The sequence below is a fragment of the Xenopus laevis genome, chromosome 3L (assembly GCF_017654675.1).
Source record: "Xenopus laevis strain J_2021 chromosome 3L, Xenopus_laevis_v10.1, whole genome shotgun sequence".
Classification (NCBI taxonomy): Eukaryota; Metazoa; Chordata; class Amphibia; order Anura; family Pipidae; genus Xenopus; species Xenopus laevis.
In genome coordinates this window covers 128,266,816-128,279,166 of record NC_054375.1, presented here as the reverse complement: position 1 = coordinate 128,279,166, position 12,351 = coordinate 128,266,816, and the positions used below count along the sequence as shown (strand labels likewise).

At 38.6% G+C, this 12,351-nt stretch overlaps 1 protein-coding gene across 1 annotated transcript in view; it reads right to left on the bottom strand.

The window, feature by feature from the left end:
* The window catches only part of adam21.L (ADAM metallopeptidase domain 21 L homeolog), a 28,410-nt gene that overhangs the window by 1,536 nt on the left and 14,523 nt on the right, over positions 1-12,351 (bottom strand). Inside the window, 9 exon segments of the mRNA NM_001085815.1 lie at positions 896-976; positions 2,986-3,172; positions 5,082-5,184; positions 5,870-6,065; positions 7,788-7,880; positions 8,927-9,074; positions 9,315-9,451; positions 9,629-9,710; positions 10,533-10,705. Of these exon segments, the coding sequence (NP_001079284.1) occupies positions 896-976; positions 2,986-3,172; positions 5,082-5,184; positions 5,870-6,065; positions 7,788-7,880; positions 8,927-9,074; positions 9,315-9,451; positions 9,629-9,710; positions 10,533-10,705 (1,200 nt within the window).

The following is a 12,351-nucleotide window of genomic DNA, read 5'->3' as shown; positions in this document are numbered from 1 at the left end:
AATATCCCTACTACTGAAGAAAGTATATCACGTTATTGTAACACTACTATAGTAATACTTACAGCCTTTTATTCTGCTGATTGATTCCTCTGAAGGACAGGGATTATGCATATGAAATGCCTTCATTTCCAACAGAAAAAAAGCTTATATCTGTTTTCAAAAATGCCTCGTTTTGTTAATAGACTTAGATGAAAGGGAAAGTAAAGCCCCCAGTAACAGTACCCCTCACTCCTCCCTACGAGCTCCAACTCTGGTTTTGGTCTTGACCAGCCAACTATCATTTCATCAGGTCTGTGTTGGCTCACACTGGTACTTTGTTGTACATATCCTTGTCCCCAAAGACTGTTCAGCAGGGACTTAATCTATATTGGGCTAAAGACAGCAAGGGCTGAAAAATGGGGGCTTCTACCAGTTCTACGGAGGATGAGATTGGGTCAAGAATTTTTTTTGTAAGTTAGCAATACACCACTACAGAATATCCCATGACTTACAGTGGCCAAATCTAGTAATAATGACATGCATTTATTAATTATTTGCATTTTCCGAGTGATAACATATTGTATGTGATGTAGAGCCCAGGAGTCTCTTTATAAACACTGAGCATGTGCAAAACAGAGTATAATAATGGAAAGAGCTCCCTCTAGTGGTTCCAGTGGAAATGCTGGGGGGGGGCTCCCTTAGTGTCTAATCACATATCTAGATCACCATACTGCAACTGTTCATAACAAATGAATACCCCATACACTTTCTAAATGAATACAGAAGTGCTACAATCCACTAGAATGCAGCAGATGAATTCTAGACTCATAGAGACTGGATGACAGTGAGTGAAGTTCATAAATAACGGATGGAGCAGTGATGGCAATGAGAATGCTGCTCTTATTATGTGACTTACCCCATTTCCGCCGCACTTGTGCTCCGCGTCACAGTCATATGACAGCAGTGAGGAGCTTACGCATCTCTTGTTCAGACATATCTAAATCGAGAAATGTCAGATGCATAAGTAGAACAAGTAGGTCTGATGCAATAACATAGAAGATTTTTAATCACAACAATTACTTGGAGAAAACCCTGCAAACTCTTATCTCCCAGAATGACTGGCTCATGTAAATGCTCCCCTAAGCACCCACTTACATCATTCCACTCTGCTACTGGTACAGCTTGTTTTCCTCTTTATTCTTTTCTAACCAGAAGAGCATAGCTGCTCGCCCCATCTCTGCCTAATAACTATACTTTAAGCTTGACCGAAATGTTTGCAGACAATACAGCTAAAGGTGGCCATACACAATAAGATCCACTTGTTTGTTGGCTCCAGGGCCAAATGGTCAGATTATAATGAAGAGAATGGGCACCGACGGTTTGTAGGACTGCATCAACTAGCCGATATGGTCCTCGATTGCAGGAAAAATCAAACCTACCTGATTGATATCTTGACGATTTTTGGACTGATTTAGATTGGGGGAGACCCATCAGAATCTCCCACACATGGGCAGATAAGTTGCCGAATCTGTCTAATGGACCAATATCATTTCATCTACCCGTGTACTCCCAGCATCCATGTTGGGGTGGAATGCCCCTTTATAGGAAAGCTAAACTGCAGGTCTGGACTGGGAATCAAAATAGGCCCAGGCATTACAAGTACAGAGAGGCCCAATCAGCTCCTGACCAGCCCACTAAATAGTGATTTTCTATGGCATCTTATGGCAGCCCCTCTGGCAGTTGCCGAACCCACACATTGCCAGTTCGGGGCCAGCTAAACTGTACTGTATATCGAAAGATTTTGTTGCCAATGTGAAAAATAGGCTGGTGACATGAATTCAGAAAGGAACTAAGCTAAAGGGTACTCAGACATACTATATGCATGTACCTTCTGTACAAACCTGCTGGGAATAGATTTAACCCTATAGTTTAACCCTAGCTTCTGACATGGTAAACATCTCTCATATACTGCTTTGAATTAACCCCTTAGTGGTGAGGTAACATATCTTGGGAGTTTGATCAATCTGCAGCAAATATGTTTAGCAGCCTTGATGCTGTTCCTATGTCACAGGAGAGGCAGCTCCTATACATATTACCCCTTCCACTGATAGGACTGTTGTTTTCCCAGGTTGGAGTGTTTGGATAATGGGCAAGGGAAAGTACCACTGGCTGCTAGTGCTGGGGGTGGTTTGGATAAGGGGCAAGGGAAAGTACCACTTGCTGCTAGTGCTGGGGGTGGTGCCATTGAATCTCATGCCAGCTATTATACTTTGTTGGATGAATATGTTCTGAATTAGTTATACCAATAAATATTTAGAGGTTGACTGCGTATGTTCCAGTAATATGCAGCCACTTGCACACAGGACAGATCAGCAAGTCCCTTATAATACATTTGTGGAGTTGCAGAGAACCAGTTACAAGGCTGTAGGGCACGGATCACCGCATTGTTTTACTTCTGGACTGTGTCGCAATCTGAAAACTGACCAGCAGGTAGAGATGTCACAAAACTTATTAGCAGCTTAAAAACAGCTTAATGGCTTGAAAAGCAATTACGTTCATTGTAAAAGTTCTTAGGAGAGCGCTCTGGACAGTTTTACAGGAATTAGTTTTAAAGGCTTATATTTCATTTAAAGTCAAAATCAACATTTTTGGCACTCTTTTTGGATCAAGTCTGAAAAACTTGCAACAAATTCGGTACAGGTTGTAATACTTCACTGACTCATCCTCCGTCCTTTCTATATTGGAAAGCCCTGCAGCCATGACATCAGTGCAATCACAATGTATATTTGTAGGACATGTCTGAATAACTGAGAAGAAACAACAATATAAGGAAGGGGAGCTTAGAGATGTTTATTTAGCTTGTGTTTGAAGATGGAGGGAAGTGGCTGCACCCAGTAAACAGAAGTAAATGCCAACAGATATTGTTCACTGGATGCAGAAAGGCTGATTTTCACAGATATTAAAAAAGGCACAGATTATAAAGTGATCAGAACAAAAGGGCATTACCTTTCCTGTGTCACAAGGTGCCCCGTCTGGAACTGATCCAAGGTCAAAAGAAGAGTGCTTAGAATGAAAGTCAAGTCCCCAGCACCAGGAGTTTCCATTTGGAGTCAGAATTATGGCAGTTTTGCTATCAACAGGCTTCATTTCAGAACTCACATTCTGGCACTGAAGTCGGCCACACATAACATTCCTAGCCGCATAAATACATACAGTTTGTTTAAGTAATTTAGAGTTTTTAAATGAAGTTGAGCAAGAATGAATGATACACACTTAGGGGGCTTATTTATCATGCTGTGGAAAACATTGTGGAAAACGTCACAGGTGATGTTGTGATACCAGAGATGTTGGGGCACATTTACTTAGCTCGAGTGAAGGATTAGAATAAAAAATACTTCGAATTTCGAAGTATTTTTTTGGCTACTTCGACCATCGAATTGGCTACTTCGACCTTCGACTACTAATCGAACAATTCGAACTAAAAATCGTTCGACTATTCGAAGTACTGTCTCTTTAAAAAAACCTTCGACCAACTACTTTGCCACCTAAAACCTACCGAGGTACAATGTTAGCCTATGGGGACGGTCCCCATATGCTTTCTAAGTATTTTTTTATCGAAGGAAAATCGATCGATGAATTAAAATCCTTCGAATCGTTCGATTCGAAGCATTTAATCGTTTGATTGAAGATTTTTCCTACGATCCTTCGAACGAACGAATCGCGGTAAATCCTTCAACTTCGATATTCGAAGTCGAAGGATTTTACTTTGACGGTTTAATTAACCCTCGATATTCGACCAATAGTAAATGTGCCCCGTTGTGTTGTCATTTGCTGTGAAGCTTACGAGGGACCTCTAGCCAATGTTATAAAACAGTGACAGGGGTTTCTTTAATTCAGGGTTCTGTATCCAGGTCTTAATTATTTATATTAAAGGGATTCTGTCATGATTTTTATGATGCCGTTTTTATTTCTAAATTACACTGAAAATAATTCACTCTACAATATAACATTTTATTCCTGAACCAGCAAGTGTATTATTTTAGTTGTAATATTGGTGTGTAGGTGCCATCTCAGGTCATTTTGCCTGGTCATGTGATTTCAGAAAAAGCCAGCACTTTAGGATGGAAATGCTTTCTGACAGGCTGTTATTTCTGCTACTCAATGTAACTGAATGTGTCTCAGTTGGACCTGGATTTTACTGCTGTTCTTAGATCTACCAGGCAGCTGTTATCTTGTGTTAGGGAGCTGCTATCTGGTTACCTTCCCATTGTTCTGCTGTTGGGCTGCTGGGGGGGGAGGAGTATCACTTGTCGTACAGCAGTAAAGAGTGACTGAAGTTTATCAGAGCACAAGTCACATGACTGGAGGCAGCTGGCAAACTGACAATTTGTCTAGCCCCATGTCAGAGATTTCAAAATTAAATATAAAAAAACATGTTTGCTCTTTTGAGAAACAGATTTCAGTGCATAAGTCTGCTAAAGCTGCACTATTAACTGATGTGTTTTGTAAATATTTTTTTTCCGCATGACAGTATCCCTTTATATATTGGAGTGTGCATAAATTCTTTCTCTGTTTTTTTCTTCTTCTTTGACAGCAACCTCTTTTTGTCTTTTTGCACCTCTACTAGCAAGATTAAAATGCCAATACACCTTTATTTTTCCTTTGCATCCTCTTGCTGATTCTGCTTGGTTTCACCTTCACATAGGACATATATGTTCTGTAGGTGATATCCAATACCTTCCCTGCCTCCAACAATAGCTTTCCTATAGCGTGACAATCCCCTTGAGAAAAGCCAACAAGAGCTATGCACAAGACACTAGCATCATGTTCACATGGCAACAGGGTGTGGCGGGAACCTGTGTAAATTGTTAATCATACCCCACTTTTTTAAGCAATTTGCTTTTAAATCACATTACATACATATGTCTGGATGTAGACTGGTATTGACTGAAGTGGTAAAAACTACTTCTAACTTCACTGAAGCAGCCCCAAAGACTGCTGTGCTTATTCTGATTGTGCTCATACAATTACATGTTTTAAAGGGACAGGATATAACCTGTTGGAAAACAGCCCACACATATCATATCACACACATAACTTACTTGATATTACACTCAACCATCTCTCTCTCTGTGTTGCAGTTCCCAAACCGATCTCCTATTGTATTTACCCATTGGAAACAAGAAAATGGAGCAACTGTCGCACCTACGAAACAAAAATTTGCACTTCTGTAGGAGAGTATAGGAATATGCATGCAACACACGGCAGCCAAGCAAAGACAATATGAGTCTCCCCTTAATGACAAACTACTTTTTTTATGAAGTACTGTATATGGGTACAGTATAGGTGGGGGCAGTCATTCTATTCACTAAAAGGCTGAATCTTTTGTGGAAGTTTCCAAATCCAGAAAAAAAAAATCTATTTGTTTTATCATTGTTGTCTAAAGTTCCTTCCAAAATGATCTTTAGTCCTTCTGTAATACTTTGTATATACTGTAAATATTAAGGGGGTTATTTACTAAACTCCGAATGCCAAAATCATGAAAAATTTGTGATTTTTTTAAAAATAAAATCGTTTTTTTTTGGAATTTATTAAACCCTGAGGATGAAAAAGTCTGAATCTGAAAATCCGGCATCTCAGACCTATCGAGGTTGCATATAAGATTTTTTTGATGTGTGCTGGGTTTCGTGCAATACCCCAAAGTTTTCTGGCAAAAAGCAGAGTTTTTGAGTGAAAAATCCCAAAAAATCTGATTTTTTCCTGATTTTCAGGAAAATGCTATAATAAATAAGCGCAAAAAACCTGAGCGGGTTATACATAAGGCAAGCATTTATATTTAGAGCTGTGTACCACACAGTGTTATTAGCCAAGTTCCCCTCTAAAGGCTTACCTTCTCCAAATATTGATTCACAATGTTTATTGTAGTCATAACATCTATTTTCATAACACACAGATGTGCCATTGTTACACGCCGCCCCATTCTGTTTGTACATATCTAATGGGCAGTGATTGGATGCTCCATCGCAGTATTCAGCAAGGTCACACTCAGTTTTGGGCATTCTGCACAGTGTTCCTTTGGGTAAAAGCTGTAAAAGATAAAGATATGTGTTTTATTTTGTTGTTTTATATTAACCTCTAGAAAAACATCTGCTGGAGATGCCTTGGGTGGTAAGTCTCTTGTTTTTTTTTCACTTTGCCCCATTTTGTCTAACTCTTTGTATTGCCAGAAATAAGCACAGAGAGTTGTGCCATACTTTACATGCAGCACTGCATATAGAGTGGAGTGGGAGTCCCCTGCAATGCCCCCTTGATTGCTTTTCATTTTTCACACTACTTCCTGCTTTGCAGCTCTATAACCTGTTAGTTAGTCAGCAAATTGAAGGGGCACTACATTTGTTATAACTGTCCAGTTAGTCTTCATTTGATCCTTAGCACTCAGGCCAGATTCCACAGCAAACTAACTGAACAGTTATGTCCCATAACTTAAAGGTCGCTGTTTGGATACTGACATGTTAGAGAGCTGGAGGAGTAAGTAGTGTTCTGGCTATTATGTTAGATCAGGAGTCCCCATCCTTTTTTAACCATGAGTAATAACCCTTGAGCAGATTATGTGTGCTGGATTAATTCTATTTACGTTCCACTTGTTGGAGGTGCCATCCTCCTATGTTCCATGCACCGTGAACGTTGAAAGAGGGACCAGGTGTGCATCTGCATTTCGTTGGCTGAACTTTTTTAACCATGAGCCACATTCAAATGTATAAAAAGTTGGAGAGCAACATCAGCATGCAAACATTTTCTGGGGGTGCTAAATATGGGCTTTGATTGGTTATGGGTAGCACCTATGTGAACTGGCAGCCTACAAGAGGCTCTGTTTGGCATTAAAGCTGGTTTGGATGCAACTAAAACTTGCCTTTATGCCAGGAATTCAAAAATAAGCACCTGCTTTGAGGCCACTGGGAGTCTGGGAGCAACATTCAATGGATTGGTGAGAAACATGTTCTGAACAAGCCACTGCTTGGAGATAACTGTGCTAGGGATATGTTCACTCCGGCCTATGTAGATTAGGTTTGGCCAACTAAATTGAAAACATTTTATATTTTGCCTATTTACCCAGTTTCATTTTTACATTGATCAGTTCCTTTAAAGTAATTATAGTAATTTATTGTATAGGTATGGCATATATAATCTGAAAATCTTTCTGTAACCAGTAAACCAGTCTCTGTATTAAGCAAAAGGTGGTCAGGTTAGTTGCATTCCCATTACATGACTTGGTGTACTCCCACAAGCCCCTTCTTATTACTCTTATTACTTTAACTGATAGAAAGCTATCCCAGCAGAAACCCATATTGACAGCATACAGTTGTATGTTTTTTGTTTAATATTTAAATGGTCTTCATTATATGTTAGGCAAAGTCTTTAATATGACTTATCTAGTATAAGAATCCTGAATAAGCTATCCAACCTCTGAATTAAATAGATTTTTCTTAACAAATATTACTACTCATTTTTAAACCAACACATACAATTGTGGTAAATTTGATAAACTACCCTAGAACTTCCACTTCAACAGAAGTGCCATCAACCTTTTTCTAGCTACAACAGTTTTGGAGGGTATTTAATCTTGTTTTGTTTATGGCTACTTTTTTTGGAGTGAAATATGCAACATAGTTTTGCCATTCTGGGGGGCCTTAAGGGTTTAAAAAATCTAGCTGCCGGGTGCAATAGAAAGAAAGTAAAAGTTGTAGGGGTTAGATGTAGAATTATGAAAAAGACAAAATAGCAACAAAAAAAAGGAATACTTCTCTAACCTTACAATCCTTGCAGCACAGTCCAGTTAAACATTCTCCATTCTCTCTTAATTTGCAAGATGTTGGGTCACAGCAGCTAATAGTTGGACATTCCTAAAAATAAAAACATAACAGAACCCAATTTCAGTATTTTATTTTTTTATTTGAGATCAGGGATATCAATTCGATTTATTCAATTAATTCGATTAATTTTTGAGCTGCAGGACTCGAACTCGCAGACTGGTGGTTGCCATTTTCTTAAATAAGATACCATTCAAGTTTTGAATTTGTTTTCAAGTTTTGAGTTAATTCGAGGTATAAAAACTCTAACACTAGACCTTTGATAAATAACCCCCTTAAAGGAAAACTATACCCCCAAAATGAACACTTAAGCAACAGATAGTTCATATCATATTAAGTGGCATATTAAAGAATCTTACCAAACTAGAATATATATTTAAGTAAATATTGCCCTTTTACATCTCTTGCCTTGAGCCACCATTTTGTGATGGTCTGTGTGCTGCCTCAGAGATCACCTGACCAGAAATACTTCAACTCGAACTGTAACAGGAAGAAGTGAGGAAGCAAAAGACACAACTCTGTCTGTTAATTGGCTCATGTGAATTAACATGTATGGTTTATTGGTATGTTTGTGAGTACAGTGAATCCTACGATCCCAGGGGGCGGCCCTTATTTTTTAAAATGGCTATTTTCTATTTATGATTACCCAATGGCACATACTACTAGAAAAGTATATTATTATGAAAATGGTTTATTTATGTGAAGCAGGGTTTTACATATGAGCTGTTTTATGCAATATCTTTTTATAGAGACCTACATTGTTTGGGGGGTATAGTTTTCCTTTAATGAGTAACAAATATTTTGGTTTGTCAACTATGCACCATGGTAAGTCCTTGCCAAATGTGTCTCTGTCCCTGTGTCAATATGTAGCCATGTATATCCTTCACTCTAGCATTATCTGTACAAGCTAGCTAGCAAAAAAAACTATGTAGCCACCAACACTAACAGCCTCAATTGTGAGCACTAATTCATAGTAAAACTCGGTAGTAAATTTTTTCAAGGGTTATAAAAGATGGAGCTTGGAACTCAAGCAAAAAGTCTTCAGTTTATATGTTCCAGTCCAATAGGACATTACTAACCTGTACAGAACCACAGTCACACTTCTCCCCTTGTTCTAGAATGTTGTTACCACATTGGGATAGTTCTTTCCACAGACAACTGGCTTCACTGCTAGCAAAAAACATCTCCATGTCCTTCTCATTGCAGTCACTGAAGCCAAGAGACAATCTAGACAAATGGAACATATATTGTTCATAAATGGAGAAAGTGCCCAAATCAATCAGAAAAAATAATTAAAGAATAACCTTCATTTACTAAAACAATGCACAAAGTATTGGCACCACTAGCCATGATGCTTTATTAACAACACAAAATTGTTTTCAAGATTTCCATAACTGAGGTGCAGCCCTAACTCCCCCTCTTCCAACTCAACCCGTTGACATGTCATATACAAATTCTCTAACTTACAAGCCTCTGCTAGCCATTACACAAGCTGGTTTTCCAGACTTGCATTTGCATCCACTTGTATCATGCCTCATTCCCAGAATGTGACCCAACTCATGGACAAAGAGATCCAAACTGAGCATTGGTTTCTCAAGGTTCATCTGAAAAAACATTGAAAAAAATGAAAACCTTGGTGACAATACAGCATGTATGAATTCACATTTTTACACAAAAACACACACACAAAACCAACAACAAAAATATAGATCAGATAATGCAAGCACCTCCTCACTCTAATCTTACTGCTTCTTGTAGAGAAAATTTACAAAATTGCATACCATGATCATGAATGCAGAATCATCAAGACTGCAGGCTCCTCTCAAATGTGACAGACCCGACGAGGGGATGGTCTCATCTCTCCTATTATTGAGAAAGTTGGAGAGGGTATCAATGTTTTATTATTATAAGGATTGCCTCGAGCCTTCTGAACAAAATAAATGCCTCTAAATAATCTTAAAGGGGAATAATTGATAAAGTGATCTTTTAACTTATGCAGTTTTAAGATTTGTTATTATGTATTAAAAACATTAAAAATGTATTGTTAGGAGTCATTTTCATAAACAATGAATATGGTTATAAATGCGGTATGATATATACTGAATTTACTGTACCAATACAGAGGTGTGATAGCCTTTTAACGCAAATTATCTTCTAAATTATATTCTGCGAAGGGGCTGTGGTGGCCTTGGGAAGGCACAGTACAACATTTCAATATCACGTCTTTGTTAAGTGTTATCTGTCATTTGTAACCTCTTAGGCTAGTAGCACACGTGAAGATTCATGGAGATTTAGTCGCCTGGCAACAAATCGCCTCTTCTTTGGGCGACTAATCTACCCAGTTGAATCTAAATCAACAGCGGGATGTCACTCGGAGCGCTTCGTTTTCCGAAGTCGCCTGAAGTTTCCTCATGAGGCAACTTCGGAAAAAACTATATCGCCACCGGGATGGCACTCTGAACGCTTTGTTTTCCGAAGTCGACAAGTTTCCTCATGAGGCAACTTCAGGCAACCTCGGAAAATGAAGCGATCCCGCTGGCGATTTGCTTTTCAGGGAGATTAGTCGCCCGTAGAAGAGGTGATTAGTCGCCCGTAGAAGAGGTGATTAGTCGCCGGGCGACTAAATCTCCCCTAATCTTAGCATGTCACTAGCCTTACAAAAGCATATAAGACAAGGATTCTTACAAGGATAAAACTGCAACAGCACATTTAATGTGCTCATCCAGGTATTCTTTCTTCCAAGCTAAGAAGTCCGACAGAATATCATGCACATTCCTTCCTTCTGTATTAATAAGATTGTCATTTGACCAGATCTCTATTCCAACCAAAATAATGTGAGTATTTAAATCCTGGTACACCTAGACAGATAACAAAACTATAATCAGTACACAAATAACTGCGCTTGCTGAGAGAAATGTTCATGTTTCCAGATACCTGCCAGATACCTGAATACTTTGGCTTTCATACTTTATTCTCAGCATACATCCCTGCCTCAGTTCTGGAATAGTCAAACTAACACTATTAATGATACCTGGCTATTTTGTTATAATGGGTGGGAAAATATTGGCGTATTCATGACTCTTAATTGTGCCTTACCAGTACTCAAATGTGTAAAAGTGCACAATATTTCATCCCCCATCAGCATGCAAGAAAACCTTTTTGTTGAAAAAGCAATTACCTTTCATTTTTAATGTATTTAACTTTATAGGTATGGGATCCATTATCCATAAACCCATTATCCAGAAAGCTCAGAATTATGGAAAGGCCGTCTCCCATAGGCTTCATTTGATCCTAACAATCCATCTTTTTAAAATTTAATTTCCTTTTTCTCTGTATTAATAAAACAGTACCTTGTACTTGATCCAAACTAAGATGTGATAAATCCTTATTGGAATTAAAACCACCCCATTGGGTTTATTTAATGTTTAAATGTTTTTCTACAAGACATAAGGTATGGAGATCCAAATTACGGAAAGATCCATTATCCAGAAAACCCCAGGTCCCGAGCATTCTGGATAATAGGTCCCATAACTGTACTTTAGCAGCCTGCCTCAAAGCATTGCAATTAACAAGCGCACTCATGGTCACTGACTGCCATCTTGACATTTGTGATGCATTTAAGACAATAGCTAGATTTCTTAAAAATACAGATAACAACCTCTTACCTTTCACTGACTCTCTCTAGCTCTGCAGAACCTCGCATACTACTAAACATATTAAAGGACAAGTAAAGCTTAAAGGGATACTGTCATGGGAAAGCATATTTTTTTCAAAAAGCATCAGTTAATAGTGCTGCTCCAACAGAATTCTGAACTGAAATCCATTTTTCAAAAGAGCAAACAGATTTTTTTTATATTCAATTTTGAAATCTGACATGGGGCTAGACATATTGTCAATTTCCCAGCTGCCCCAAACAACATTTTTTCCCATGACAGTATCCCATGACAGTAAATCACTGGACCAAAATGTTTATCAAGTTTTTGGCAAATAATGCACTGGCCTGGGAACTTTCTAAGGAAGCTCTGTGCCACCATATTATGATTCTCTCTCTCTCTCTCTCTCTCTCTCTCTCTCTCTCTCTCTCCAGGCATCCCTTGTGAAGAATAAGGCTTGCATATGCACAATAGTGTAATATCAGAACATTCTAGGCTTCCTCATGTACGTCTAATTTGCAGAGGGGTGCCTGGTGACTGGTATTATGGCTGTGAAATTATTTCCTAAAAGGTACTCTGGCCTGGGGAAAAACATAGTGATTTAGGGGCAAATTTACTTATGGTCGAATATCGAGGGTTACTTAACCCTCGATATTCGACTGCCGAATTGAAATCCTTTGACTTCGAATATCGAAATCAAAGGATTTAGCGCAAATAGTTAGATCGAACGAAAAATAAGGTTTTTCTTCGACCAAAAAATACTTAGAAAGCCTATGGGGACCTTCCCCATAGGCTAACATTTACTTCGGTAGGTTTTAGGTGGCGAACTAGGGGGTTGAAGTTTTTTTTTT